The 25,203-nt window shown below is 46.8% G+C and overlaps 1 protein-coding gene across 2 annotated transcripts; it reads right to left on the bottom strand.

Moving 5' to 3' along the window:
- Positions 1-13,721: 13,721 nt before the first annotated feature.
- Positions 13,722-23,307, bottom strand: ODC1 (ornithine decarboxylase 1). 2 transcript variants are annotated; one of them, XM_075750622.1, is made up of 12 exons: positions 23,128-23,307; positions 20,338-20,446; positions 20,051-20,196; positions 19,708-19,881; positions 19,371-19,543; positions 18,892-19,026; positions 18,653-18,734; positions 18,235-18,318; positions 16,827-16,989; positions 16,627-16,739; positions 16,133-16,347; positions 13,722-14,198 (listed from the first exon to the last, which is right to left on the bottom strand). In XM_075750622.1, the coding sequence occupies exons 3-12, from the start codon at positions 20,150-20,152 to the stop codon at positions 14,057-14,059; spliced, it is 1,383 nt and encodes a 460-aa protein (XP_075606737.1). In that variant the 5' UTR covers positions 20,153-20,196; positions 20,338-20,446; positions 23,128-23,307; the 3' UTR covers positions 13,722-14,056. The 2 variants fall into 2 exon arrangements, with proteins under 2 accessions (XP_075606737.1, XP_075606738.1); XM_075750623.1 differs by lacking the exon at positions 23,128-23,307 and adding an exon at positions 22,864-23,012.
- Positions 23,308-25,203: the final 1,896 nt, after the last annotated feature.

Raw genomic sequence — 25,203 nt, 5'->3', positions numbered from 1 at the left:
ATGCTCTCTGGAGATGCATGGTCAGCTCTGCGCTAGGGCTGGCTCTGCTTGCTTGGTGGCCAGCAAGCCCTTGCCACCCCCACACCATCATTAGGGTCAAGACAGCAGCCATCTAGGGCAGGTGCCATGTAAAGGTCTGAGCCCACCTACCAACATAGATGCAAGAGGGCTTGTGGGCTCTGCTGGTGCTGTCAAGAAGAGATAGCACCTTATTTGCCATCCTGCCTGCCAGACACAGTTCTTCCTTGAAAGTCAGGTTACTTGTCATCTTCTGGGCCCCTATCGGTCCCCAGGGACCAGCTGGTAGATCACTACCTTTATTGCCATCAGCCCTAGCTGATCTGGCCTTGCACATCACAACCGCATCTCCTACAAAACCTGCCTGGCTGATGCCTCATGCTGCCACTCACCTTTGGTGTCAGCAGCCGTTCCACAGCACGGGTGGCCTTGGAGAAAAATCCTGTCTGAGTGCATGTTGGGCAAATGGGAGGCAGATGGTACTCCAAAATTTTTCTGCATTCCTGGTACATCCAGCTGGGCCTCCCCACCCCTCAGCTGCTGTGCAGGTCCCATGCAGGGGTTGTTTCCCCATTGCCTGGCCATGAAGCACCCCCACAGCTGGGTATGCCAGTGACCCAAGGAAACAAGAAATAGCATGAACCTCTGAGGAGGTAATGAGCTCAATGCAGGTTCCTCACTGGACCTGGCATGCCAGGCACAGATGCTCCTTGAATACACGGTCACCAGATCTCACCTGGACTGGGTAGCCAGGGAAATGGAGCAGAGAGACCCATCTTGGGTCTGGAGGAAGACTCAGCAGACTCTCAGCAGACTCAGTTGATCTTTCCCAAACAACTTTCAGATTGCATTCAGCAGCTAAAAACCCATGTCCCATCAAGAACCAAGGCAGCTTGGCCATGATGTTACAATATATGTCCTCTCAGAGCCGCTGGCTGCATCCACCCTCACGAAATAGCCCCTGTCCCAAGTGCTCTTGGGTGCTGGAAGCTGCACTGGTAGGCTCACTGGCTCCTAAGGTCTAACTCGTTAGGTCATTAGCTGGCATGATTTTGGCAAATATCAGCTAGTAGTTTCCCAGCTACTTCCTCCACACAGTTTGGGAATCAGCTTCTCTTCTGCCTTGGGGGCCAACTGGGATCAGAATCAGCTCAGGCTGCTCCATGCCAGGTGGCTTGGCCAGGGTTAGTGTGGGAAGGGAGCATTCCTCACGCTATCCAGAGGGAGGAAAAGGCCCTTCAGCAGGAGGAGAGGACAAGCCACCCTCCTGGAGGCTGCTGGTTCACAGAACAGTTTGGGTTTACACCACACCTTGCTGGCTGCAGCCAGGTGCTTGTCAATGGGAAGCCGGGGCGGGGGCTGCAGCTCCATGCACCTGAATGTGCTGCTGGGTCATGTCACCTAGTTTGTGCGTGTGTGTGTACGTGTATGCAGCTAGACTGCGCATGCATTTTCAGATCGCCACCACACAGGTCCAGCTCGGTGCACGCAGGCAGGCTCTGGCAGGGAGGAGCATGCCTGCAGCACGGGCATCTGTGATGGGGAGGTGTGTGAGGACGGGGCAGGAGAACATCCTGTCCTGGGCAAAGCTGCTGAGGCACAGAAATACAGAGTGCCACACAGGGACAGGTAGTGCCACACGGTCTCTGTTTGCCCAGGGTTTTCCCATAACCTTTCTGTAACCAGGACCCTTTGCACAAGCACACAATTCAGCAGCAGTGTTCAGAAACAAAGGAGGGATGAGTGGGCATGAGGAAGAGGATAGGACTGGCAGTGAGAGGCTGAGCCTGAGATGCAGCTGTGAACATGGTAGCAGATCACCAATGTAGGATTTAGATTCACCAAGCAAGGGGATTTTCTTGAAACTGTCCACCTCTTTGCTAATACCACCAGCAGAGCACGGAGCTGAGGGCACGGGCATTGCAGTTCCTTGCTGCATCGTTTTATAAGACTTACAAGCACTTTCCTAAGGACAAAGCTGAATGTCCTGCCTCTGGGTTTGCCTTGTCCTCCCCTGCAATGAGCAATTCCCACCTCTGTCCTGGAGCATGAGTCACTTCAAAGCCTTCACCTCCATCAGCTGCACAGCTCTGTCTTACAGGCTTTTTCCAAAGCAAGACTTCTAGTTGATTCCCTCCTCAGTAATGTGATTTAAATTACCCTTCAATCACTGGCCATTTGCACACCTTATGGCAATAAGGACAAATTAGCACCTTAAATGAGAGAAAGGTGGTTCTAGGAAATGGCTTTCATTTCTAATGGGTTTTTGAGAAGATGCTGCACAACCTTGGATGAGTTGGTTTCTCTGCTGTGATTGTATGAAGGAAAAGGGCACAAAGAGGAAAAACTAGCATGTCCCTGTGTTGTGTGTGGCAGTGGTGTGGGAAAACATTACCTGAGTGTGGTGAGGGGTGGGTGTGTTTTTCTGGATGGCCTGGTGCCCTCTAAAACTCAGGGGTTTCAGTGCTTAATTAAAAGGTAGGTGGAAATGAGCCCTGAAGGATGTAGGAGCCTGTGCCATGCTGCTGGTATGTACCCACCTGCCTCACTGAACAGCAGTGAAATTTACCCTCCAGCTTAGCTCCAGGTCATGCCTTTTCCTTAAAAATAGGGGGAAATTAAATTTTAATGTAAAAATTAGCAATGCTGGGAGGAGTAAAGACCCAGCTGCAGGGGATGGTGTGGTGGGATTGCCTCTGGAAGCCAAGCTCCAAGACATGTTCTCTAGCTCTGCCCAGGGGATTGAGAGGATTTTTGGTACTTTAAAGAATTGACTGCAGCTTTACCAGGCTGGATAGACATCTGGGATGGCTAATTAATGGTTGGTAACAAATTGGAGCCACAGGCATCCCCTGCCATGTTCTGGGAGAGAGAATGGAGTCACACAGTGACCTGGGTAAACTGGGGCTGGATGAAGCTGGTGTCCGAAGACACCTGCTGTGACTTCAGGTTTCATACAGATAAAAAGAGCTGAAGTGAATGAATTTGACCCAGGCAGGCTTTTTAACTTTATCCATATACCTAAGAGTAAGCAAGTTTGTTTTTTTTTTCCATCTCAGTATAGTAATATTTTACTATAGAATATTTATGCCACCAGCACGGCAGAGAGAAGCCAAGCTTCAACAGTTCATTTCCTTAATCAAAAGCTGCAACCATGGTTCCCCCCCAGCCACAGGTGACAGTGACCTGGGCTGAGGAGCTGCTGCCACCTGAAATGCCACAGGAAAGGTTTTCCAGCAGCCTGCTAAAACGAACAGCAACAGATTGCTCGGATCAGGTAGTACCGAGTCACCCAAAGAGTAGAAAGATGAGAGTGCAACCTCTCGTTTAGATCAGCCTCTGGCAAACACAATAGCAGATTATTAGTAGTATTTTTAATGACTCCAGGGCACAGTCTGAGCAACTCCAGACCAGTAAGCCAGACATCTGAACCAGAAAAAATTGGTAGAAACTATCGCAAAGTACAGACATTGGATAAATGCGATGTGTTAGGGAGGAGACAACACGCGCTTTTATAAATGGAAGTCTTGCCTGATGTGTCTTTTTGTGGTTTCTGCAGGAACAAATGGGTAACACATTCCTAAATGGTCTGACAAGGGATGGATGGATGGACGGACAGACAGACAGATACAGTGGGACAAGGATGTTTGCTAATGATGCAGGATTGTCTAGGATCATCAGAGATGGTGCAAAATATTGCAGAAGTGTTTCTCCATATTGGTGACCAGGCAGTACAAATGTTAAACTGCCTATTATTAACTGCCAAAAAAAAAAAAGACTCAGGAAAAAAATTGCTCTAATTATTCATACACTTTGAGGTCCAAATTAGCATGATATTGGGATCACTTTGGGTAGAGATCTGAAAATATCAGCTCAGCGCTCAACTTGTATCATGAATAAGCTTTTGGGAAGCCTTTGGGATTAGGATGTTATTGAGCTGGGTAAAGGGTTCCCCGGGCAGCGTACACATCCTATGGGGTTACACTGGCCTCCAAAACCTCCCTCTTCTGATCAGGCACGGCTGGTCCTCCCTGAGCAGCCTACGTGCCCGTATTGCTGTACCCTTAGCTCCTTGCTTGATAATTTAAATTTTGTCTATTTACGTGGCAGCTGGTACCTGGCTAAATCACACACAGTGTCAGCAGTACTCATGCGAATCGATGGCAAATAGCTTCACAGCTGCTTAATGCCGCAGGGAACATTTTGATCAGCCCATCTTGACCCTGCGGCTAACACAGGCCAGTGAATCTGCCTTGGTAATTTGTGTACCAGGCTTGTACCTTTGGCCCCAGGCTGGAGACAATGCTAAACATCTGCCGCTGGACTCCTGAGAGTGACGTCAATACTCTTTTGTCTTAAGTCTGGTACTGTCTCAGCTGCATCCATCTCTCCCAAAGATAAATTATACTATATTGCATGGTATTGCTCAGGACAGAAAAAATATCTCATTAGGCACCAGCAATTCCGCACTTAAAACTCAGAGTAATAAATAGCTCATCCAGGGTAGCTTTTTGTCCCTTTCCGCTTTGTCTTTCCCACTTTCTGCCCATGTACACATGCTCCAGCTCTCGGGAGGCACAGAGGGGCTGGCAGAGGATGGCTGCACAGTGTCCCTGGGCATTACTGGGGACAGCATTGGAAGCCAGGCCAGTGGAGATGTGCTCTGCCTCGCTGCAGCCGCACTGGCATCATCTGCCCAAGCACGGTGGTTTTCTTCTCTAGGAGGAGACAGCAGCAGGAGAAACCCGTGGCCTCTCCCAGGGCACGTCTCGGGGTGTATCCACATCTTGGCTTACACTCAGGCTAAGCCATCCAGTCCTGGGTATAGCGTGACCTCCACATTCCACATGCAATAAGGACTGTAAGGCATCTGGCTCCAGCCCCTCTGGGGCCATGGGGTGCTGCTCTGGCCCTGGGAAGGGGACGTGGGTGGGAAGGCGGGGAGCTGGGCTCACGTGGGCTCGTCTCATGCAGAGGGTTTTAGGGAGCCCTCACTCCACCAGCCTGCCCTCGTGTCTCATCAGCTGCCAATACTCCAGGGTGTCTCTGCTGTGTCCCGCAAACCCCTGGACTCGGTGGCAACAGGCAGAAGGATGCCTGGGGCTGCTGGTAACCTGTCTGGAGGGACACGTCCTGGGCAGGGTATGCTGGTGCTGTCTGCTCTGGCCTCCTCCCTTCCCACCATCCTCCCCTCAACTCAAACCCTAAAGATTTAAGAAGTTATGTTTTCCTTGCAAGCACTGTTTCCCTGTCAGCTCTCCTCAGTGCGGGTCAATTTATTTGCTGGTAACAAAGAAATTTCCTCACTTTTCCCCCAAAAATGAAGTATGCAGTTGGTAACCACAGCCGTGGGAAGGTCCCAGAGCTCAAGACCTCTTGGTCTGCTGAGGAGCAGGTGGCAGCAAACAGGACGCCCAGGTTCGGGATTAAGGAGGGAGCGGGTGAAGCGAGGCCCAGGCGCAGGCTGTTGCTGCCATCTAGCCATGGCCGCCGCTCAGCAGCACGGCCCTTACCCACGCACCCTTTTTAGTCTGCTTTCTGTCCAAGTTACTGGTTTTCTGCATCTTTCCTCTTCTGACCCATCAAGGAGAAAATACCTTTTACGATCTCTTTGTTTAGCGCACCCTTTCTGAGACTGTTGCCTTAGCTCTGCAGTACTTACTTAGACCACAACATGCAGCAGCTCCGTGGTCAAACCAGAGCAGGACACGCCGGCTGCTCTCCCCCACTCCCCGTGGCCGTGGGCTTGGACCCAGTGAGTGTTGTGGGGCCACGCTTGCTGGGTTGCACCCTTCCACCCAGTGAGATTCACCTCCCCTGGGGAAGCCACCCTCTGGGCCCCGATGCTGGCACGGACATCTGACCCCACAGATGTCCCACCACCCTGCCCAGTGTCCTAAACACGAAGCTGGGAACGGGTCTCTGCTTTTGAAGGCGTTTGCTCTCTGCAATGTCTGTAGCCGTCAGCTGACCCGGAGGAGGAAGGAGAGACTGACGGTGCCCAATCTGACAAGTAGCACATCCAGCTAGGGACAGGGAAACTGTTTCAGAAGGGTGAGATGCCACCTCATGAGGGTCAAGGGTCCTGGGTGAGGAACTTTCTTCATCCCATGGAGCAGGCCGTGGCCCTTTCCTTTGCTCCAACAGCTACACCATGGCAATGGTTTAGCACTCATTCCCACTTTTGTGGGGTTTTTTTTCCCTCTTTTTGTGAGGCAGGAGTGGGTGACCTCTCCTCAGTAGCTCCTCAGAGGCAGCTGCCCAGTTTTGTGACCACATTCTTAGATCCATTTTAGAACTGGAGCACTGGCATCTCACCATGCGCAGCCCCAGCGGGAAGGCAGACGAGGAGCTGGTGGTGTCAATCCGAACTGCAAAACCCTTTGCTGGACTGGGGGGGACTGCGCTGCCGGGCTCAGCCCCATGGCATGTCCAGACCCACCGGGGAGCAAAGTGGAGACAAGCACACTAAGTTTGGAGGGACCTCAGGAGATCTCTAGCCCAATACCCTGCTCCAAGCAGGATCAGCTGCAAGGCCAGCCCAGGCTGCTCAGGGCTTTGTCCTGTCAGGTCTTAAAAGCCTCCAGAGCTGGAGCCTGGCCAGCCCCACCAGCAGCCTGGTCCTCTCCTGACTGTCCTTATGGGGCAAGTTTCTCCTTGCACCCAGCCTGACCCCCCCCCGCCCCGGTTCCAGCTTGTCTCTTGTCATTTAACATCAGCAATCCTGCAAAGATGCTTTACGGAAGATGGCATAGATCAGTTCCATGGACTTACCCCTGCCTCTCCCACCAAGAAAACCCTTGACAACAGAGAACCTAAATTAACCCCCAGAAGCGATAAAGGAGAATAAAAATGTTGCAGAAATAGGTACTAGAAGAGCCGAGCCTTGGATTGGGCCCCAGGCAGGAAGCTGGAAGCTGATGGGACATATCAGGTAACAGCCTTAATAATTTAAAAAAAAAACCAAAAAAACCCAACACTAATTTTGAAGTATTCTGTGCATTAAAAACCCCAAACCCTCTGTTTCCCACTTCTGTGAATAGAAGGGAAGGGAGTTTTATTTGGTTGGTGTTTTTTTGAGCTGTGCAATAGTTTATTACTTTGTACACAGTTTTTCCTTGTACTTTCTTATTTTGTTTGTTCTAACATCTTGCTTATGCTGCGGTCTAACATCAGGTGTGTGGGATTTGCTTGAAAGCTTTCAGTTACTCCTCTCTCTCGCCTTCCCTGGCTCTATCAGACAGGGGTTTTTTTGATGATTTTTTTTTTTTTTTTTTGAGTTGAGCTCCATCTTGTGGGCTTTTGCTTGGCTAATTAGTCACCACATGGTTATCTCTGAGAGGATCTCCCTTGGTCCCGGTCAGAGGAACACCCCTGCTTCCAGTCAGGCATAATCACCTCGCTGGGGGATGAAACCTGCATGGCACAAGCAGCAGGGTCCCACAGCACCTACCTCCTGGGGAGTTTGGTGAGCCACCCTGGCAGGGCGCGGGAGGAATTTCCCTCCACTGAATCAGCAGTCTCCATGGCGAGTTGGATTTTTCTTTTGCTTTTCACCTTGGTCAGACGTTTTGATGGTTTAATGCTAGTTTTGACTGCAGGAAAGCAGGACGATCGCTCCTGAGTAGTATTTATTGAGGTGTTACAATGAAATGCTGTTGAACTATATTTATACAGAAAGTAACTCGAGTTTTTAAGCAGGAAGTTTTTTATCTAGGAACAAAATAGATTCTTTTCTTCTTGTCCTTACAGTAACAGTGGCAGCACCTGTTATCTTACCGAAAACTGCATCCATATTATCCTGGTCCTGCTCCTTGCAAGAGGACCAACCTCAAGCTAATATCTTGTTCTTCCCAACTATAGTAGCCAAATATAAAAGGATGATGCTTAAGCCCACTGAACAGCCTAAATCTGTTCTTCTCCCAAGGTAGGGAACTGCATTTTAAGGATGGATGAAATACCTGTGATGACAAAAAGTACTTTGGGAATTCTTTGTACTGAGCTGCTACAGGTACCCTTTCTCAGCTTGTACGCGGCACTTGCTACGTTATCGAGGTACATGGACTGACCGTCCCTGCCCCAGCAGTGGTGAGGTGTTGGTAGCAACCCAGCAGAGCACCACGCTCTTTGCATCGCCGGACTGGAAGTGACTCTGCCTTCGCTTCCTTCCCTGAATTGCTGTGCAGCCCTGCTGCCTCTTCACCATGTTCTGAACTGGAACACGGCAGCTGGCTCTGAACCACAAAGGTGGGATGAGCCAATTAATCCTTTGCAAAGCACTCTATCAGGGTGAAATGAAGAGACTATAACTGGAAGGGACTTTTTCTTATTTTTATTTTTTGTGGGGGAATATTGTGGGCAAGACTGGGACCAGCTCCCTAAAATGAGGGAGAGGAAAAGGGAAGGCTGGTTTCAGTGTGCTAGTGCTTTTGTCTTTAGGCAAAGACTAACAGACTGAGAATTGTTGCTGTAGTATAAGCATCAAGACAAATGTGCAAATAAGTGTCTAATGTTAGTTGGACTGTAGTAATGGTTGCTTGATGGTTGGACTTGGTGATCTTAGAGGTCTTTTCCAACCTTAATGATTCTATGATTCTATGAATATTTGCAAGACAACATGGACATAAGCAAGTGTATTGGATTTGCGTGGCAAGGTTTTGGGGGACACCCAGGTCAGTGAAGAAGGAGGGAGAAGAGGTGCTCCAGGCGCTGGAGCAGAGATTCCCCTGCAGCCCATGGAGGAAGGATGAGGGGGTGTAGAGATTCCACCTGCAGCCCACGGAGGACCCCATGCTGGAGCAGGTGGATGCACCTGAAGGAGGCTGTGACCCCATGGGAAGCCCATGCTGGAGCAAGCTCCTGGCAGGACATGTGGCCCCATGGAGAGAGGAGCCCATACTGGAGCAGGTTTGCTGGCAGGACTTGTGACCCCGTGGGGGACCCACGCTGGAGCAGTTTGCTCCTGAAGGTTTGCACCCCATGGGAGAGACCCACGCTGGAGCAGTTTGTGAAGAACTGCAGCCTGTGGGAAGGATTCACGTTGGAGAAGTTGGTGGAGGACTGCCTCCCGTGAGAGGGACCCCATGCTGGAGCAGGGGCAGAGTGTGAGGAGTCTTCCCCCTGAGGAGGAAGGAACAGCAGAGACAAGGTGTGATGAACCGACCACAACACCCATTCCCCATCCCCCTGTGCTGCCAGGAGGGGGAGGAGTGAGAGAAATGGGGAGTGAAGTTGAGCCCAGGAAGAAGGGAGGGGTGGGGAGAAGGTGTTTTAAGATTTGGTTTTATTTCTCATTATTCTGTTTTGCTTGGTAATAGATTAATTTTCCCCAAGCCGAGTCTCTTTTGCCCGTGATGGTAATTGGTGAGTGATCTCTCCCTGTCCTTATCTCGACCCATGAGCCTTTCGTTATATTTTCTCTCCCCTGCCCAGCTAAGGAGGGCAGTGACAGGACAGCTTTGGGGGGCACCTGCATCCAGCCAAAGTGAACCCACCACAGCAAGACCGCTGTGTACTCCCGAGGGAGCTCCCTTTGCCAGTGGTCCAGCACCTACCCGTAACGTGAGTGGTCTCTCCTTACCGAAACGGAGGGGATTCAAGGGGCCATCAGTGTTCATGCCCAAAGCGCTCACCTTTGCATTAGTCCTCAGACTCCCACCGCAAAGAGCCAAGTCTTGGTGGCTGTACCCCTCTGAATGCTCATCATCAGCTTTCCAAAAGCGGCCCTGCCATGGTTTAGCTGCTCTAAACGCTTCCTGTATGCAGAGGACTACAAAACCAGCTGAAGAGCAATTAGCAAAGCTTGCCAAAATATGTCTCAGGCACGTATGTGCTCCCTGTTCTCAATATATTTTCAGGATAGTCAAATACAGTGTTTTAACTAGCTAAAGATGAATTTGAATTGGAGGCATTTGTAACATGGGTACTGAAACCAGACCATAGCTACTGAGACACCAACTGCCTTCAAACTGTAAAGAAAACCAGGTGATGCATGTCAAAACCAGGGATACTGCTCTAGAGCAAATTACTCTTCTTTTGGTACTGAGCAGTGCTTATTTCAAGATAAAATTTAAAATAATTATTACTATTGCAATGATTGATGACCTTTTACTTTTTGACAATCAAATAATGTATTTGACTAAGCTCTTCTTGCAGTAAGATAATTATTAATTTTTTTGGTGGAAGAGGATTGGTTTTCATCTGGCAATAAAGCTTTTCATTTCAGTCTTACTGCAAATTGGTGCTATGTTTAGCTATAAAAGGTCTGTTTAATTGGTAGTTCTTGCTGGGGATGATGTCTGTGAGAGGAGAAAAGCTCTCCCTCCAGCTCCAGGTTGGTTTCTGGATGAAGCATTGCTCCTGCAGGCAGAGCTGTAGGGTTCCTGCTGGTGTTCCCAGCCCTGGGCCAGCCTGCGGGTACAAGTGAGGTGGCAGAGTTGCCTCTTCCCAGGGGATTCATGCACTGACACCATTTGTCTGCAAGGCCTGTGTTGTAGCCTACGAGTTAGCAGATTAAAAATTAAAGTGCTCGTGCAGCACCACGAGGGCAGTCTGCCCTATGGTACACTCTGCCAACAGCAACTTCCTGCCTTGTCCCTTACATGCTCTGTCTGCTCCCTCTACTTCAGGATTCTCCACACTCTCACTAACACATCCTCACCTTTGATTTTCCATCTGATGTAATTTCAGAGGACCAGTGTTTCTCAACTTTTTTTTGCTATGTAAAACTACATTTGCACCAAAAGATGTCAGCTGAACTCAAGTACAAGCCATGTACAGCTATAGGTGGACTTACAGGTCTCAGCTAGACTTGTTTCAGACCTCAAGTGGCTTCACCACTCAAGAAAGAGGAATGGGGTGATCAGAAGCCATGCCCTCAGCTCAGAAAGAGGTCTTGGTATTTGCCTCAGATATTACTGTTTTTTCTAGAGTGATCAAGAGAACCACCACCACCACTGGTGCCAGCGAGGGGACCGACCGCTGAGGACATCAGGAGCAGGAACACTACAGTCCCTGCAAACAGACCAGCAAAGCCCACAGTGAGACAGACATGACACCACACAGAGCATGGTTGGCAAGAACTGAACTAAAAGGCACAGGCTATTCTCCAGCTAATTGTATGACACATACATCTGATCTCATTTTTTCTGGCTTGCAGCTCCTTCCTCCCTCCTGTATCAGACAAGCTTGCTCCATGGAGGAATAACTCAGATGTGCAGTTACAACGACTGGATTTGATTAATGAATGTGGCAAAACAGAACAAAGGCTTTGATGGCCCAAGACTTAGGGAAGGGAGGTCAGACTAAACCCCAGGAGTTTGCTGCTTACTCTGTTACATGTCTGCTGTGCTACATGTGGTCTGGCTTTCACTAGTAAATGTTTTTCCCCACATTGGATGGTAGGGAATCCCCACGGTCAGGAGGGTCTGATTTGCCATGTGGCTGACTCTTGTCACTTAGAGTATTTTAAAATCAATTAAAAATGTGGAAATGGATGATGGAGATTCTATGGAAGCCAAGATTAGGGCAGCTGCAAGATGAGGGAGATATATACACACACACTCTCAGTGTCCCAAAGCCCAGAACACCTGCTCAGCATAATCCAATGTAAAAAGTGAGAAACCTTATCTTGCTTAAAACCACACCACTATTACTGTAGAGATTTATTACTTCTACAAGTACTGACAGTCAGCTAGCAAAACCCATTGGTTTTTACACAGAAGATGCTCAAGTTTAACAGTTCTTTTTAAGCACTTGATACTCTCCTTAGACATAGCTCAGGGAGCACCAGCTGAGGCTACAATACACCTGCCCTGGAAGAAGAAGATAAAGAACTGAGGTCAGCTACATCTCTTTCAGGGAGTTTATCAGATGTAATTTTTTTTGAGACAAACCCCAATGAAATAGCTAAAACAACCAGTCAAGTTAAATGCAGATCAAGAAACTAATTGGTAGCCTGCCATATTCCTCTCAGGGAAGCTTACTCATTAGCTTCCACAAGTGATTGCCTTCAAACTACCTGCTGCAGATGGTCTCCAGTGACTGCACACAGAGGAAGCCAGACTGCACCGCTTGCTCACCAGGGCGAGAGAACCTCCACTGGCACTACTTGCTAGGGCAGATATCACATCAGGTCTCACTGCAGCCATACACCCTTCCGGCTCAACCATACCTGGGGCTTTCAAACAGGCAGGTTTAAATGTAGCTACCTCTCACTTAAACAACCACAGCCTTTCCAGGAATACTTTTCTGTTCTGTTTTTTTCTTTTCCTACTCAGCTCAAAAGGCACTTAGTTCTCACAGTGCAAAATTTAGATGTGAAATTGTTACAGTATTATTTGGTTGCCATTCATTACTTTTGCTTTCATGCTAAGAATCATTAAGTTTCCACATGAATTTGGAGAAGCTAAAAAGTTTGGTTGCAGGGAGTTTCTTTGAGATTAAGGCTATTGCCCCACTATGTGTACACACTGAAGTTTGCACCGGTGTAGTTCAGTAGCCAAACAGCTGGCTGCATGCATGAGAATAAAGGCAAGTGCTATTTCAATCACAAGCTTGAAGCTAGGAGTGAAACAAATGAAGAAATGAAGAGTCACATGGGATGCCTCAAGAGCATCAGGAATGAGGTACCATCATCACTTCTGTTTACCCTACTAGTTCACCTAGTGACGAGTGTAGTCTCAGCTGAAAGCAGAGCATGGAGGTTAAACATTGTCTTTCAGAGCTGCTTGTAAGAAAACAGGTTTCTCATCTTCCTAGAGCCATTGTTTCTACCAGCAATTCTACTCTTTGGCTGATCCTTTAAATTTTAACACTAAGTTAGCTTCAGCTTTACAAACTTACTCCATATACTAAGGTCTTCCTCTTTACACATCAGGCATTACTAAGGGATGGCTGCAGTCCAGGGCCTTCTGACAAACAGAAGGGGTCCAGATCTGGAACTGATTAGTTTGTCAGAAACATTTTGCAAGTTTAATGCAACAAGTGGCAGCAAACAAGCATCAGGTTAAATAGAAGTCAGAATGCTCTACTCCAGTAAGCAGACTCACTGATTTTCTAATTAACACACCCTGTACTAGCTGCTAGTGTTTACTACTTAGCATCATCTATTACATTGAATCCAAAGTCAAAAGTTTAACAGGGTAGCATGTATTTTCATGACGTTAAATAAGAGCTTCTAATTGTATTGCACACACAAAGGATGTCGAGTCCCATCTCTTATCCATTTTATACTGAAGCCCTAGGCAACAAGGGTCAGAGAGTGGTCATCACCTATTAGTGAGGCACATAGTTCCAGCTTCTTAAGTTTTCCCATGACATGTTTTAGTTCTCTCACACATAACAAGCAGCTTGTCAGTGACAGCCATGGAGCCTGTGCTGTATTCTCTCATTAATGACCAAATGTGTTTAAATAGCCAGTCCTGGCCACAGCAGTTACGATTCCCCAAGAATTCTTGCAGTATTCAACTTAGTGATGGTCAAGCTTTTTCTAATCACGTACTAAAAGACACAGTTCAGTTTCCCTACCCATTAAGGGGTTCCTTCAGTAAATTAGGAGGGCAAGGGTAGGGGAGGAGATGGCAATTGTGTTACTTATTAATAAATAAGTTCTAGGCTTGCAGCATCTGGTTTGCCTTCATACATGCTATAAGACTCATCCATGACAGATTAATTTTCTACAGATTAACCAAACACAGGACCAGTTATTTCAATATACTTTATTTTAAAACAGGTAGGTCACAAAACACTAAGCTTAGCCCATTCTGCCATACACAAGCTACAAATACTTGTTTGACAGTTGAGGGTCAGTCTTTAGTAGCATACATGAAAAGTGAATAAAAATCCATATAAAACAATATTCAAATAGTTTCCATAGGAACACAGATAATTGTGACCCATCTCCTAGACATTTTTGTTGCATTTATGCCAATCTAAACTTTAAAAAAACCACTCAAAAATTCTAGCAAGAATTAAGTTAATGGTCCCCCAAATGCCCTAAATTCAATGCCTAACCTTGCAGTTAATTACTAAGTATTACCTATACATTAATACTAGCTGAAGCACAAGTTGCTGGATATTCAATTCCGCTTTCCCAGGCACAAGAGAGTGGCAGACTAGCAACATCCTGCTCCTCCACTTCAGCTAAGAACCCTTGCTCCTTGATCTGCTGCATTAGTTGCCTACAAAATAAAAAAAGAAAAGCAACAGTCAAAAAGTGTTTAACTACAATTTGCCAAAAGAAGGTAAACAAAGTACTTTTTTTTTTTTACTGCCAAAGAGCATGAAATTAACTCTTTACTCAATCTGCAATCCAGACAATATTACCAGAAGGGGGAAAGAAAAATAAAATTATCAAAGCAGTCACTTGTGGCTGGCTAGGCTTTAGGGCAAGTGCCAATACCAAGCTGTTTCATCATTTCTGCAAAGATACACCTTTAACCTGTAGCTACATCCATATACCACACACTATACAAATTTAATGACTTAGTGCTCAGTAGTTCAGAATTTCAGACTTATATCACCAACTATCCCTTATCGCATACCCTCACATTCCTTGGTAACTTGTATCAAGTAAAAGTAGGTATTACAGAGTAGGAATGTAAAGGAGCTGACCAGTGAGAACCACGCAACTCCTTCCATACTCAGATGGGAGTTGTACTGAAAGACAAGCTCAGCAGAACTTCAGTTGACTTTCTGGCAGTTCACTGAGTTTTGGACTCATGCAAGGCAAGGAATTCTGCTACTACACGAGTCCCCATACACTACTAGCTTTTACTTAGACATATGTAGTCATCTTGTCCCTTCACTTTCACAGTTATCTAGCCACAAATTTAGTTGTAGACCTTATATATATAGATTATATTCCAAAATGCGTTTGCCTGTGCTAGAAAGATCTGCACCATAACTTCGTTGATATATCCCTCTCACTTACGGGCCAGCTCGTATCACAGAATTTTCTTGCGAAAACAGAAAACGCAGGAGGTCATGTAGGGCTGTAGCCCTGGATAATGGTTATGTCTGCATAATTAAGCTCAGTATGCCTATACTTGGTCTAAGTATTCCATTTTAACAGAAACCCAATGCTATAGTGAAAAAGCAAGTTATTTTCCTGCAGAGCCATTTTTAGTTCAATTAGACACAAGTTTGGAGTCTTAAGGGAAGTCTAAAAGCTTCACTGGGTTTGAGGAACACTTCAATTGACAGGAGGAAAATTCACTAAAGGAAAAAGCCACTACAAGCCCTGCTTAAAGGCAGGAATTCCCCTGAACTTAAGCATTTTCCTTAAGTTTTCAGTAAATCTGAAAACCCAATAGCAAAGTTAATTATGCTTTAGGGTAATACGGCTGCCCAAATGCTCTCTGCCAGTTTCACAGGCAGACTTCGATACAGAGGTAAGGGCTTCCTCTTGCAGGAAACCTCACTTTCAAAGATGCAATCTGTTAGCCTGCCTTGCACAGAAGAGCATCCAGGTTATTTTAAGCTACTGTTTAAGGTGCAGTTTCACAGTGGCGTTATACTCAAGAGGTAGTCCTGCTTTCTTTGCTTACCTGTTTAATAACTTCCCATGGAGATCTAGCACTCTGCACTGAGCAATGAGCCAGAGCTCAACCTAAACCAAGGAATAACTCTCAAATAAACAGACGGATCATACTGTGAAGCAGCACTGTTGAGTGTTCCTGTCTCCTGCAGTCAGCATTTAGCAAGCTATCAATTTAGAAGACAGCATACTATTAGAACTGTGATTGATTGGTCTCTAATTACTGGTCACAAAAGCTAACTGCAAAGAATCTGTAATGATTCTATACGTTATGCAAGAGTGAAAAACATCAACCAAAAGCCCAAGTTAATGAAGGCTCCTAATATTACCCCTTTAAAAGCACCTCTCCTGGAAGTGAGTACATCAGAGAAGAGTAATTGGCAGTATTAGGATTGTTCTAAGCACAGAGCAAAAACCTTCAGAGGCATTGCCTTCTTCAACACCAAAGAGGTTTTTCAAGAGTTACGGCACCAAAACTATGGCCCCGTTTGCTAAGGGGCAGCCAACTGACATGAGCTATTCACTACAGCCATCTGCATCAAAAGCACTGACAGATCAAGATACTTAATTACTAACCATGCTGGTCTTGACATCACATAGTGTATTGTTGGCCTCTGGAATCCATTGAAAGTAGAAGCTGCTGCAACAGTATAGGCACCCATATTTTCAAACAGGATCCAGTCACCAACTTGCAACTCTGGCATATTAAAACGCTCAACAATACGATCTAGGCCATCACATGTTGGTCCCCATATGCTGCAGGAATAGCAGCTGTCATCCGGTTTAGGCCGCTGAAGAAGAGAGCTGAGTATAATTAGACTATCAAAACAGAGCTTCCAGAAATAATATCATTAGTATAACATTCCACCTTGCATGGAAGAGGAGGAAGAGCTACTTGGAGGTCCTTTTCCACCCTTGGCTTTGAATTAATTCCACTTCATGCTTCATAAGTCAAGTGCCAAATTCTGGCAACATGAAGGAAGTAGCAAACTGAGAAGTCACTGCTGTGACAAGGATTTCCCTACATCCATGATACATGACTAGTATGTGATATTTCTGAACAAGCATACCTTTTGCAGAATTGGTTTAACATGTGCATGATCATACAAGATGCAGTTGAATGATCCATAGACTCCATCATTCACATAGTACATAAGAGTTTTGTCATTTGCATCATCTTCATCTGAAAGAAGTTGAGATATCAGTAAGAGAATGCTTGGAAATAAACACACAGTTAGCTAGAAGTAAGATTAAATCTAGATTTACATACCATCAGAACCTGTTTGCTCCTTTAATACAATTTTTTTTGCAATGATGTTGACTGCCAGCGTGAATGCTGATGCAACATAGTATCTTCCTGGCTCTGCAATAATATTTATTCCAGAATCTGAAGGAAAGTATTTATCCAGTGCTGGGTTGATTACACTTGTGATCTAGGGAAGAATCAGTTGCCGATATTAGAACTTCAGCAGTTACTCAGGTACCATTTTAGAGGTCTGAGATAAGTCAGACTTTCATGCTCACGATATGCTTGTCAAGTGTGTAATAACTATTAGCATTTTGTGATCTCTATTGATTGCTTTTGCTTTATTTTCCCATTCAAAGTTTTGCTTGTGCTTAAGTTCACACAAAGCAACAAAAACAGACATCACTTGCAGCTTAAAAATGTGACCAAACAGCTCATGCTGGAGTTGAAACGAAATCACCCCTCCTAGACTCAATAATCCAGCATTAATGCCCTACAAGTCCCCACACTTTAATTTCTAGTCCACTTGTAGTTCTACTAATCATACAATATCCCCCAGCCTACTGCATCCTAAAGAAGACATCTCACAGGATCTAAAGAATACAGAACGCTTTGTCATCACCTTTGGAATTCAGTTGCCTTCATGAACAGTTATTTCCAAGTTCTGAAGTTATCAGTGATTAAGCTGCCTCCAACCACAGCATGACTTATGCCATGGAGCCCAATGACATCATCATTTGCTCTTGATGCTTCATGTAAGCCAATACTGCACTATAAGAAGCCAGCCTTCATTAAGTAGTATTACAAGTGAGACAAGATTAGCCCACATTATTAGCAGAAAAAAATACCACTTTATGTAACTTATTTGCTGTCTCCTTGTGTAAGTATGTAACATCATTTAACACCATGTTACATCAGACTACCAGGTGCTCTGACAACACTGCTTTAAGTGGAAGTCCTATTAATACCCAGGCACCTTGACTCTTCTGAAAGCAGACTGGAGAACACTGATCAATTAAAAAAATTATCCAAAACCTAGTTCTAAACCAGATCAGACACGGATCTAAGTTTGCTGCCACCCAGAAGGACAGTATGGCTTCAGGACTACCTCTTCACCCTGTTTGGGAGCACTGCCAATCTAGATAGTCTGAAGTACAGCATCAACTTGAAGTCTATGCCAGTAAGAATCAAGCCTGCAATTAAAACCTGCTTTACAAGTTTGATATCTCTGCATGTTTATGCAGTCATTTTACTATGTATCTAATGGGTTCATCTAATTCTCAGATTAATTCCCCTTTTCCTCAAAATTAAGTTTCTGACCAAGCAGACAAACTTTCTTGCAAATATACCTGCATAGAAAAAGCAAGATTTTGTTTAATCCAGATCAGCATTCAAAAAGACTCCACAACCTGAGTTCTGAGCAAAACTTTACCTCTTCAAATTTAAGCTTGACATCTTCAGAGCCAGGGAAGCCACCACCAATATCAAGCAGATACATATTGAAGCCAAGTTCAGCCTAAAATGAGATTAACGGCAACATTGTCAAGAAAGCAGCTCTTAGTTTATTATTTTGGCTTAAAAAGTAAAGTAATTTCATTAATACTTGGAAAGAGCTAACTCATCATGTTCAAGTAATAGTCACTTGAGTTTGAGCTGCTGATTTTAGTGCATCTGTAGATGAGTTTCACAGAACTGGTCAAAGCAAGCCATCATGACCTCAAAAACTCCAAAACTGACCTAACATGAAATTAGCAACTTAGCTAGCTTTTAACCCCCTAAGAGTTTTACACTTGACTCAGTTTTGCTGCAAGAGTTGAGCAGTAGTTTGAGGAAGCAGAATTAAGACTTACGCCCATATCAAACACACAGCGCGCATCAGAAATGGCTTGAACAAAGGTCTCCGGATCTGTACATCCACTTCCAACATGGAAACTACAAAAAGAGATACAAAATATCAGTTGCTATTTGGTAAATTAGTCAAGAAGTCCATACAAAACTCAAGTCACCATATGCAAAGGCATCTCTATTGTCAGGTAGACCATTTAAAGAAATCTTATTTAATATGGCTGTTTTAATACTATCAACTTACCTAACTCCAATGATAGCAAGGTCAAGTTCTTTTGCACGTTCCAGAAGAAGCCTGCTAGTCTTAAGTGTAGCTCCAAATTTAACACTCAGACGACAAACTGCTTTGGAGTCATCAGTTGTAATGCGCAAGACTAATCTAGAAACAGGGAAAAATGAGGGTTTAATCGGAATCTTTAAGGTTGGAAAAGACCTCTAAGATCATCAAGTCCAACCATCAAAGTTCCAGTATAAAAGACATCATTATCAGGCAGGTATGACCTAGGAATGAGACTGAGCTTAAACATATAAGCTTTCCTGTCTGTCTCTTCCTAATGTGCCAGTAACCTATACAGGATTAGATTTCACTGGCTAAAAGTAGGGGTTTTTTCTCATAATTTTGCAGCCTATCTTAACTAATGAAGAACAAGTTTCAGATAACAGCAGATGTTGATGTAACTTGGGAACTCAAGCAAGAATTATAGAACAATTAACATAACTTACTTGGCTTTTGGATGGGCCCTTGCAACTTTCATTAGTTCTACTTCACTATCAAATGTCATCATCTGTACACCACTGCTGGCAGCATGTTTGATTTGAGATACTTGTTTGCAGGGATTTGCATATATTATTCGCTCAGGAGGTACACCAATGCTCTGTACCAGCTGTATTTCCGTCTGAAGAAAAAACAAATTACACTTGTGAAATATTTCTAGATGAATGATCAAACTAATCAGTACAACAAAAGTGACACCATTTGGTTATGCTTAATTTTACACGAACACATCTCAAAGCTGAACATATGCTAACGTCACAGATTAGAACATAGTCAAGATCTTACCTTACTGGCACAATCAAATCCTGCACCAAGAACAGCAAGTGTCTTCACTACAGCTTTGCTGTCATTACATTTTACAGCATAAAAGGGAGTTACCCGAGGAAGGGCTTTATGCCATCGCATGTGCTTCTTTACAATGTCCCCGAGGTCAGCAACATAGAAGGCATCTTTATCATCCTAGAGCAAATACACATCTTAGAGTTACAAACAACAGATAACAGTATAAGCCTAGAGGTCAGCATTTGAGGAGGAGGTTGCTTTGCAGACGATCTGCAAAAACAACTTGTTCCATTAGTTTACACGTTTGTAACATCACGAAGTGCAGCAATTTTCCTATCATACTTACAGAAGATGACACTTCATTTATTTTTTGGTCAAGGATATCCTTGGCAGTAAAGCCTTCGTCAAGGAAGGTGAATTCAAATTCTTCATTGCTGAAGCTACTCATGATTTCCAAGATTTCAGGTTTACGTGAAAGGATTTAAGTAGAAACTGTTGATGTAAAAAAACAACCATTCATTACTTCATTTAAATTCATACAGTCATTACATGACCACTACATCATAGTCACATAATTTACAATTATACAATTCCCACAATGATCACTAATAGCAGCATAGATTAGGAACTTACACAGATGACAGATCAGATTTAATCAGAACCAAGGAGGAACACTCCACAAAAATCTTGCTATCTTGAAGGCAAGTTCTCCTCTGTTCAGCAACTGTATGATGTACTCAATCTATTCAAAGAAAAGAAAAATCAAATAAATACTGTCAGATACTAGTCTAAGTCCCTGGAAGTTTCCGCTGCCTCTTCCTTCACCTCCACATCAGAGCTGTTAATATTATGGCTAGTGCCAGTGTTAACCTACTTACTTTTTAACAACTCGTAGGCATTATTGTAGCTCACCAGTTCCTGGGAAAAGGACTTACATGTTACTACAGACAGTATTTGAGAATGTCACTGACTTCTGAGCAGTAACAATTCTCACTAGGTCAAAGCCAGTAGAATATCTGGATTCTTACTACAGTTCAGACTATGCATAAACCAGCCATGAGACTACACTGTTTCTTGAAGTTGCTCTGTTGGTGGTTAGAGCTTCCCTGTTCTACCCAGGAGCTCCAGGCTACATAAAAAGAAAACCCTCAGCTGTCAGGAGTGGCAGATACACACTAAAGGAGTGGTTCCTAACTGTGATCTGCAGATAAAGTCTTAACAGTGGTTCCAATTAACACCTTATGGACTACTGTAAAAACCTGGTATAATCTTCATTGTTAACAGAAATCTACCAGCCAAGTAGAAAGTCCCTTGAGAACCAGAACTAAATAGCAAAAGCACATTCCTCTGCCACCCAAAAAACCCTATGAAGTCCACAGCAAAGTGTACAGGTCATCCTTTTACCGGGTAGTCCAAGTAGAGAATGACAGTCTACTCCATTAAGCTGTTAAGCAGAAGTGTGTGCTACCTTTTAAAGACCTCAGCATTGCGAGTGACTCATAGGGAAGGTATGGTTTCATGTAACCAGGTCCAGCCCTCTGCCTTCTCTCAGCACTTTTTACACTCAATCTAGTCATACAGATTCAGACTGAAGATTATGCAAACTCTAAACTATTCACTAATCTTTAGTTACATCACTGTTCCCTCTATTTTCAAAAAGGCTGGCTATAAACCGTACGAAAATTAACTTCTGTTTTATAGCTGTTACAGATTACCAAGGTTCTAAGACCAATAGAATCATTCATTCCACACTCGGAGTTTAATGGATTCCAGAATACATGATCTACTGAATGACTTTGAAAGTCAGCAATTATACAACTTCATTTCAACTTTCAGAAACATATGGCACCTGATCTGCCAGTGTCAAGAACTACTCCACATCTTTTGATCAATTCTCACTTAGAGACAAACCAGATTTGAGATTCAAACTAGATTAAGCTTTAACTCTAATGAAATAAAACCCAACAATCCACTGAGCCTCATTCTCCCCCTGCTCTCATTCACATGCAGTGTTAATTCTCCCAGAAGCCGGATTAAAGTCTTCTCTTAAAAGCCTCTTTGAAAGAACCTTAAGAAACAGCAAATTAAACACTTCTCAGGAAGCTGTTTGTTACTAAAGGGAACGTGTGTCTTGTCATAGGATGACTTCAACAACATGTTGCAGCTTTGCAGAAAGCAGTTCAGGGACTTCTAGCTGTGGTTAAGAGCAGTGAACACCATCAGGAAGTTTAGTTTATCCTCCCCTCTGCACAGAGCGGCATAAAAACCACTTTTAACCTCTAAAATGGAAATTACCTTTACTGGTCACAGAAGACTAAGAATCTCTTGCAAGCTTTCCATCTCCACCTTATTGCACAATTTTAACTACAGTGTAATTACACAGAATATAGACAGGACATGATCACGTAGATGCAAAGCGTAGCCTCCCAGTGTATGTTTCTATTTGGATTGTGTGCAAAGTGTCTGCAGGTTCCCAGAAGAAAAGCAATTTGTGCTCATTTAGAAGTTGCTCTCCAGAACATTCCCTTATTCAGCAGCTGTATTTAGACACAGCTGAGTCACGCCTGCAGGCTCTGTACCCAAATACCAAAGCTTCGTCTCGAACGGGTGCTCGGGGCGCTCCTGACCCTGGAGCTAGCAGATCGCTGCTGACTGCTACCGGGAGGGAAACGGCTGGCTGCCCTAGTCTCACTGACAGTCCTTCTCCCTGTAAATCCAAACGGTCCCTTAGTTGAGTCGGCTACCCGGCTCAGCCCGGGCTGTGCTGCCCGACTCGGCAGCGAGCCACTGAACGCTCCAGCCCTCGGATACTGAGGCTTCCCGAGGAAGCATTTCAGTTTGCCCTGGGGGACGCCTTTATTAAAGCCTACTTCACCTTGCAGCTTGCTCCCCCCCACTCCCGAGACCCTCGGAGAGGCAGGCGCCCGGGAAGGGCTCCCGCCTCCGGCCAGGGCCCGCGCGGGTGCGTTGTGGGGAACCGTTCCACGCCGGGCCGCCAAGCCGCCTTGTGTAAGGGCGAGCAAGGGCGCTCCAGGCCATGTTCCTGCCACGCACCTGCCTCTCCCCACCCCGGAAACAGCCCGGCGGCCACGGCGGAGCCGTCCCCTCCCCCGCTCCCGGGACGCGCCGCCAACACCTCCGCAGGCAAGCCGGCCTGACCCGTTCGCGGCCGCCCGGAGCCTGCCTTCTCCCCCGCCCCGCCGGGGCTGGGGATTCCCCGGGCGCGGAGGGAGGCCCCGTGCCCGGCGGCAGGAGCCGGCGCCCAGCCCGGGCCTCTTGGCAGCGGCCCCAGAGACACGTGGCTCCGCGCCGACCGGCTTCCGCCGCGCGCGCCTTCCCTGCCGTGCGCCCCGGCCCCTTCCATTCCGTTCCGCTCCGCTCCCCTCCGCGGCCCGGCCCGGCCCACCCCGCCGCTCGCCTCACCTCGCCTCAGGCAGCGGTGGCGGGAGCTGCTGTCAAGCCTCGGCGGCGGCCGGTCCCCTCGCTCCGAGCCGCCTCCTCCTCCTCCTGCGAGCCGGGCGCGGTGCGAGGAGCTGGGCGGGAGGCGCCCTGCCGCCTGAGGAGGAGCGGGGCCTGCGGAGCGAGCGGGGCGCCGAGGCTGACAAAGGTTCGCCACCGCCGCGGCGCTCCTATATATAGGGCAGCCGGCGTCGCTATGGCAACGCACCAGCTCAAACCAGCCCCGATCGGCTGGGACCGGGTAGGGACTCTGGCCAGCCGCTATTGTGACGTCGGCCGCGAACACGCGCAGGGCGCGCCACTCCCCCCCAGCCCGCCCCGCCCACCCCGGTCTCTGCCGTGCGATGAGCGCGTCGGGTCTCTGCAGCGGGCTCCGCCGCGGCTCCCTGGCGGGCCGCCCCCCCCCCCCCCCCCCGCCCCCACAGGTCACCTTCCCCCGTGGGTCCCGCACGGTACGTGGTCCTGCAGGGTGATGTGCGCCATCGCAGCCCTGCCCGCTGCCAGCAGGTGCACGGACCTCGCTGCCCCGGCCCCCGGTACAGCACCCCTGCGCGTCCTGCTTGAGGTGGAAAAGCGGATGGAGGGCGCTGGAGGACCCTGGCTGCAAGCGGCGCTTTTGGGAGATGCCGGAGAAAGCAAACGCTGACCCGGGGCACCCGGAGCATCATGCCTGTGGGGTTGGTGGGGTGACACTCAGGAAGCGTTTGTCCCCCCTGAAGCCATCTGGTTTGTGTGGCACTCGCAGCCCCTGCGGTTCATGTGTCCCTGCCTCCATCCCTGCCCGCCGAGGATGTTATCCAAAACACTTCTCATGACACTGACCATCTTACTTTTCCTTTGCTTTTGCTTTGACGCTGATACCTGTTTCTGCTGTAAGGTTATTTTGTCTCCCTGTGTGCTGGATTGTTTAAAAAATGAGCTTGGGGGAAGTTAGGTAAAAATTCAATGCTGCTTTTAACCTGCTTCTGGTTTAGCCTGGAACCACTGCACTTTCCACCCTTGCTGGGACAGGCGCTTTCCGCCCCGTCTTTAAAAAGTGTTACCCCGCTGTAGACGTAACCCCACGGGGACTGAGTCCCTGTCCCGTCGCTGTACGTGGGTGCTCTGAAGGATGCAGCTGCCCTTGCCATGCCGAAAAGTGGATTTGTACACCCTGCCAGCTCTGGGGCATTGATACAAAAGGCAGGAAACCTTTCTGCAGCCCACGCTGCAGGACGGAGCTCAGGGCGCTCCTGCTCCCCGTCTTCAAATCACCAGTGGTTATTTTAATTCAGAGCTAATGGAGGGCCAGGGCTTTCTGAAGGCAGAGACATTTGGCTGGCCTCTGCCCTTCTGCAGAGCTGGCAGGTGGGCACCACAAGATGGGGAAAACCCTCAGCCCTGCGTGGGGAAAGGTGATGGGGAATGCCGGACGCTGTGGGGCACGGGATCCTCTCGTGAAGGTACCAAAAAGGCTGCACCCACCAGCTTCGCAAGTCTCATCCTCCTATCTCTGCCGCCAAGCCCAGCTGGAAAACCCAACATGTTTCAGGCAGAAGTGGATGTATGGGATGTCCTTGTCCCCTGAGCCCCCCGGCTGCCAGAGCTGGGTCAGTGGGAAGCGGGGGGCAAGGCTGAGGCTGCACAAGAATCCCTTGAAGGAGTAAAATAAAGGAAAACACTAAGATCAAGCAGATAAGAAACAAAAGGCAAGTTGGGCCACAGCCAAAAGAAATGTCTAGGGACAGAGCTGGCTTTGGTTAAAATAATTAAATGAAAGAAGGAACAAAAGATCCTAAAAGTTTTTTTAAAATATATTTAGCGTGTGTGTATGTGGCCACACACACAGGCATGAATTGGGGAAGGTTTTCTAAATCACAGCAAGCAGGCAGTGGGGAAAACCCTCCCAGCATGTAGCATCCGCATCAGCCGGTCCCTGGGGTGCTACCTTCCCTCGACAGCTATTCCCATGACTGCAGGAGTGTTGTCTGTGCCGAGATAACTCATAAAAAACCCAGAGGAGTTTCACACCACCTCTCCTGGCAAAAAGTGGGGCTCATA

The sequence above is a fragment of the Balearica regulorum genome, chromosome 3 (genome assembly GCF_011004875.1).
Source record: "Balearica regulorum gibbericeps isolate bBalReg1 chromosome 3, bBalReg1.pri, whole genome shotgun sequence".
Taxonomy (NCBI): Eukaryota; Metazoa; Chordata; class Aves; order Gruiformes; family Gruidae; genus Balearica; species Balearica regulorum.
Note: the sequence above shows the minus strand (reverse complement) of the source record. Positions and strands in the feature narration are given on the sequence as shown.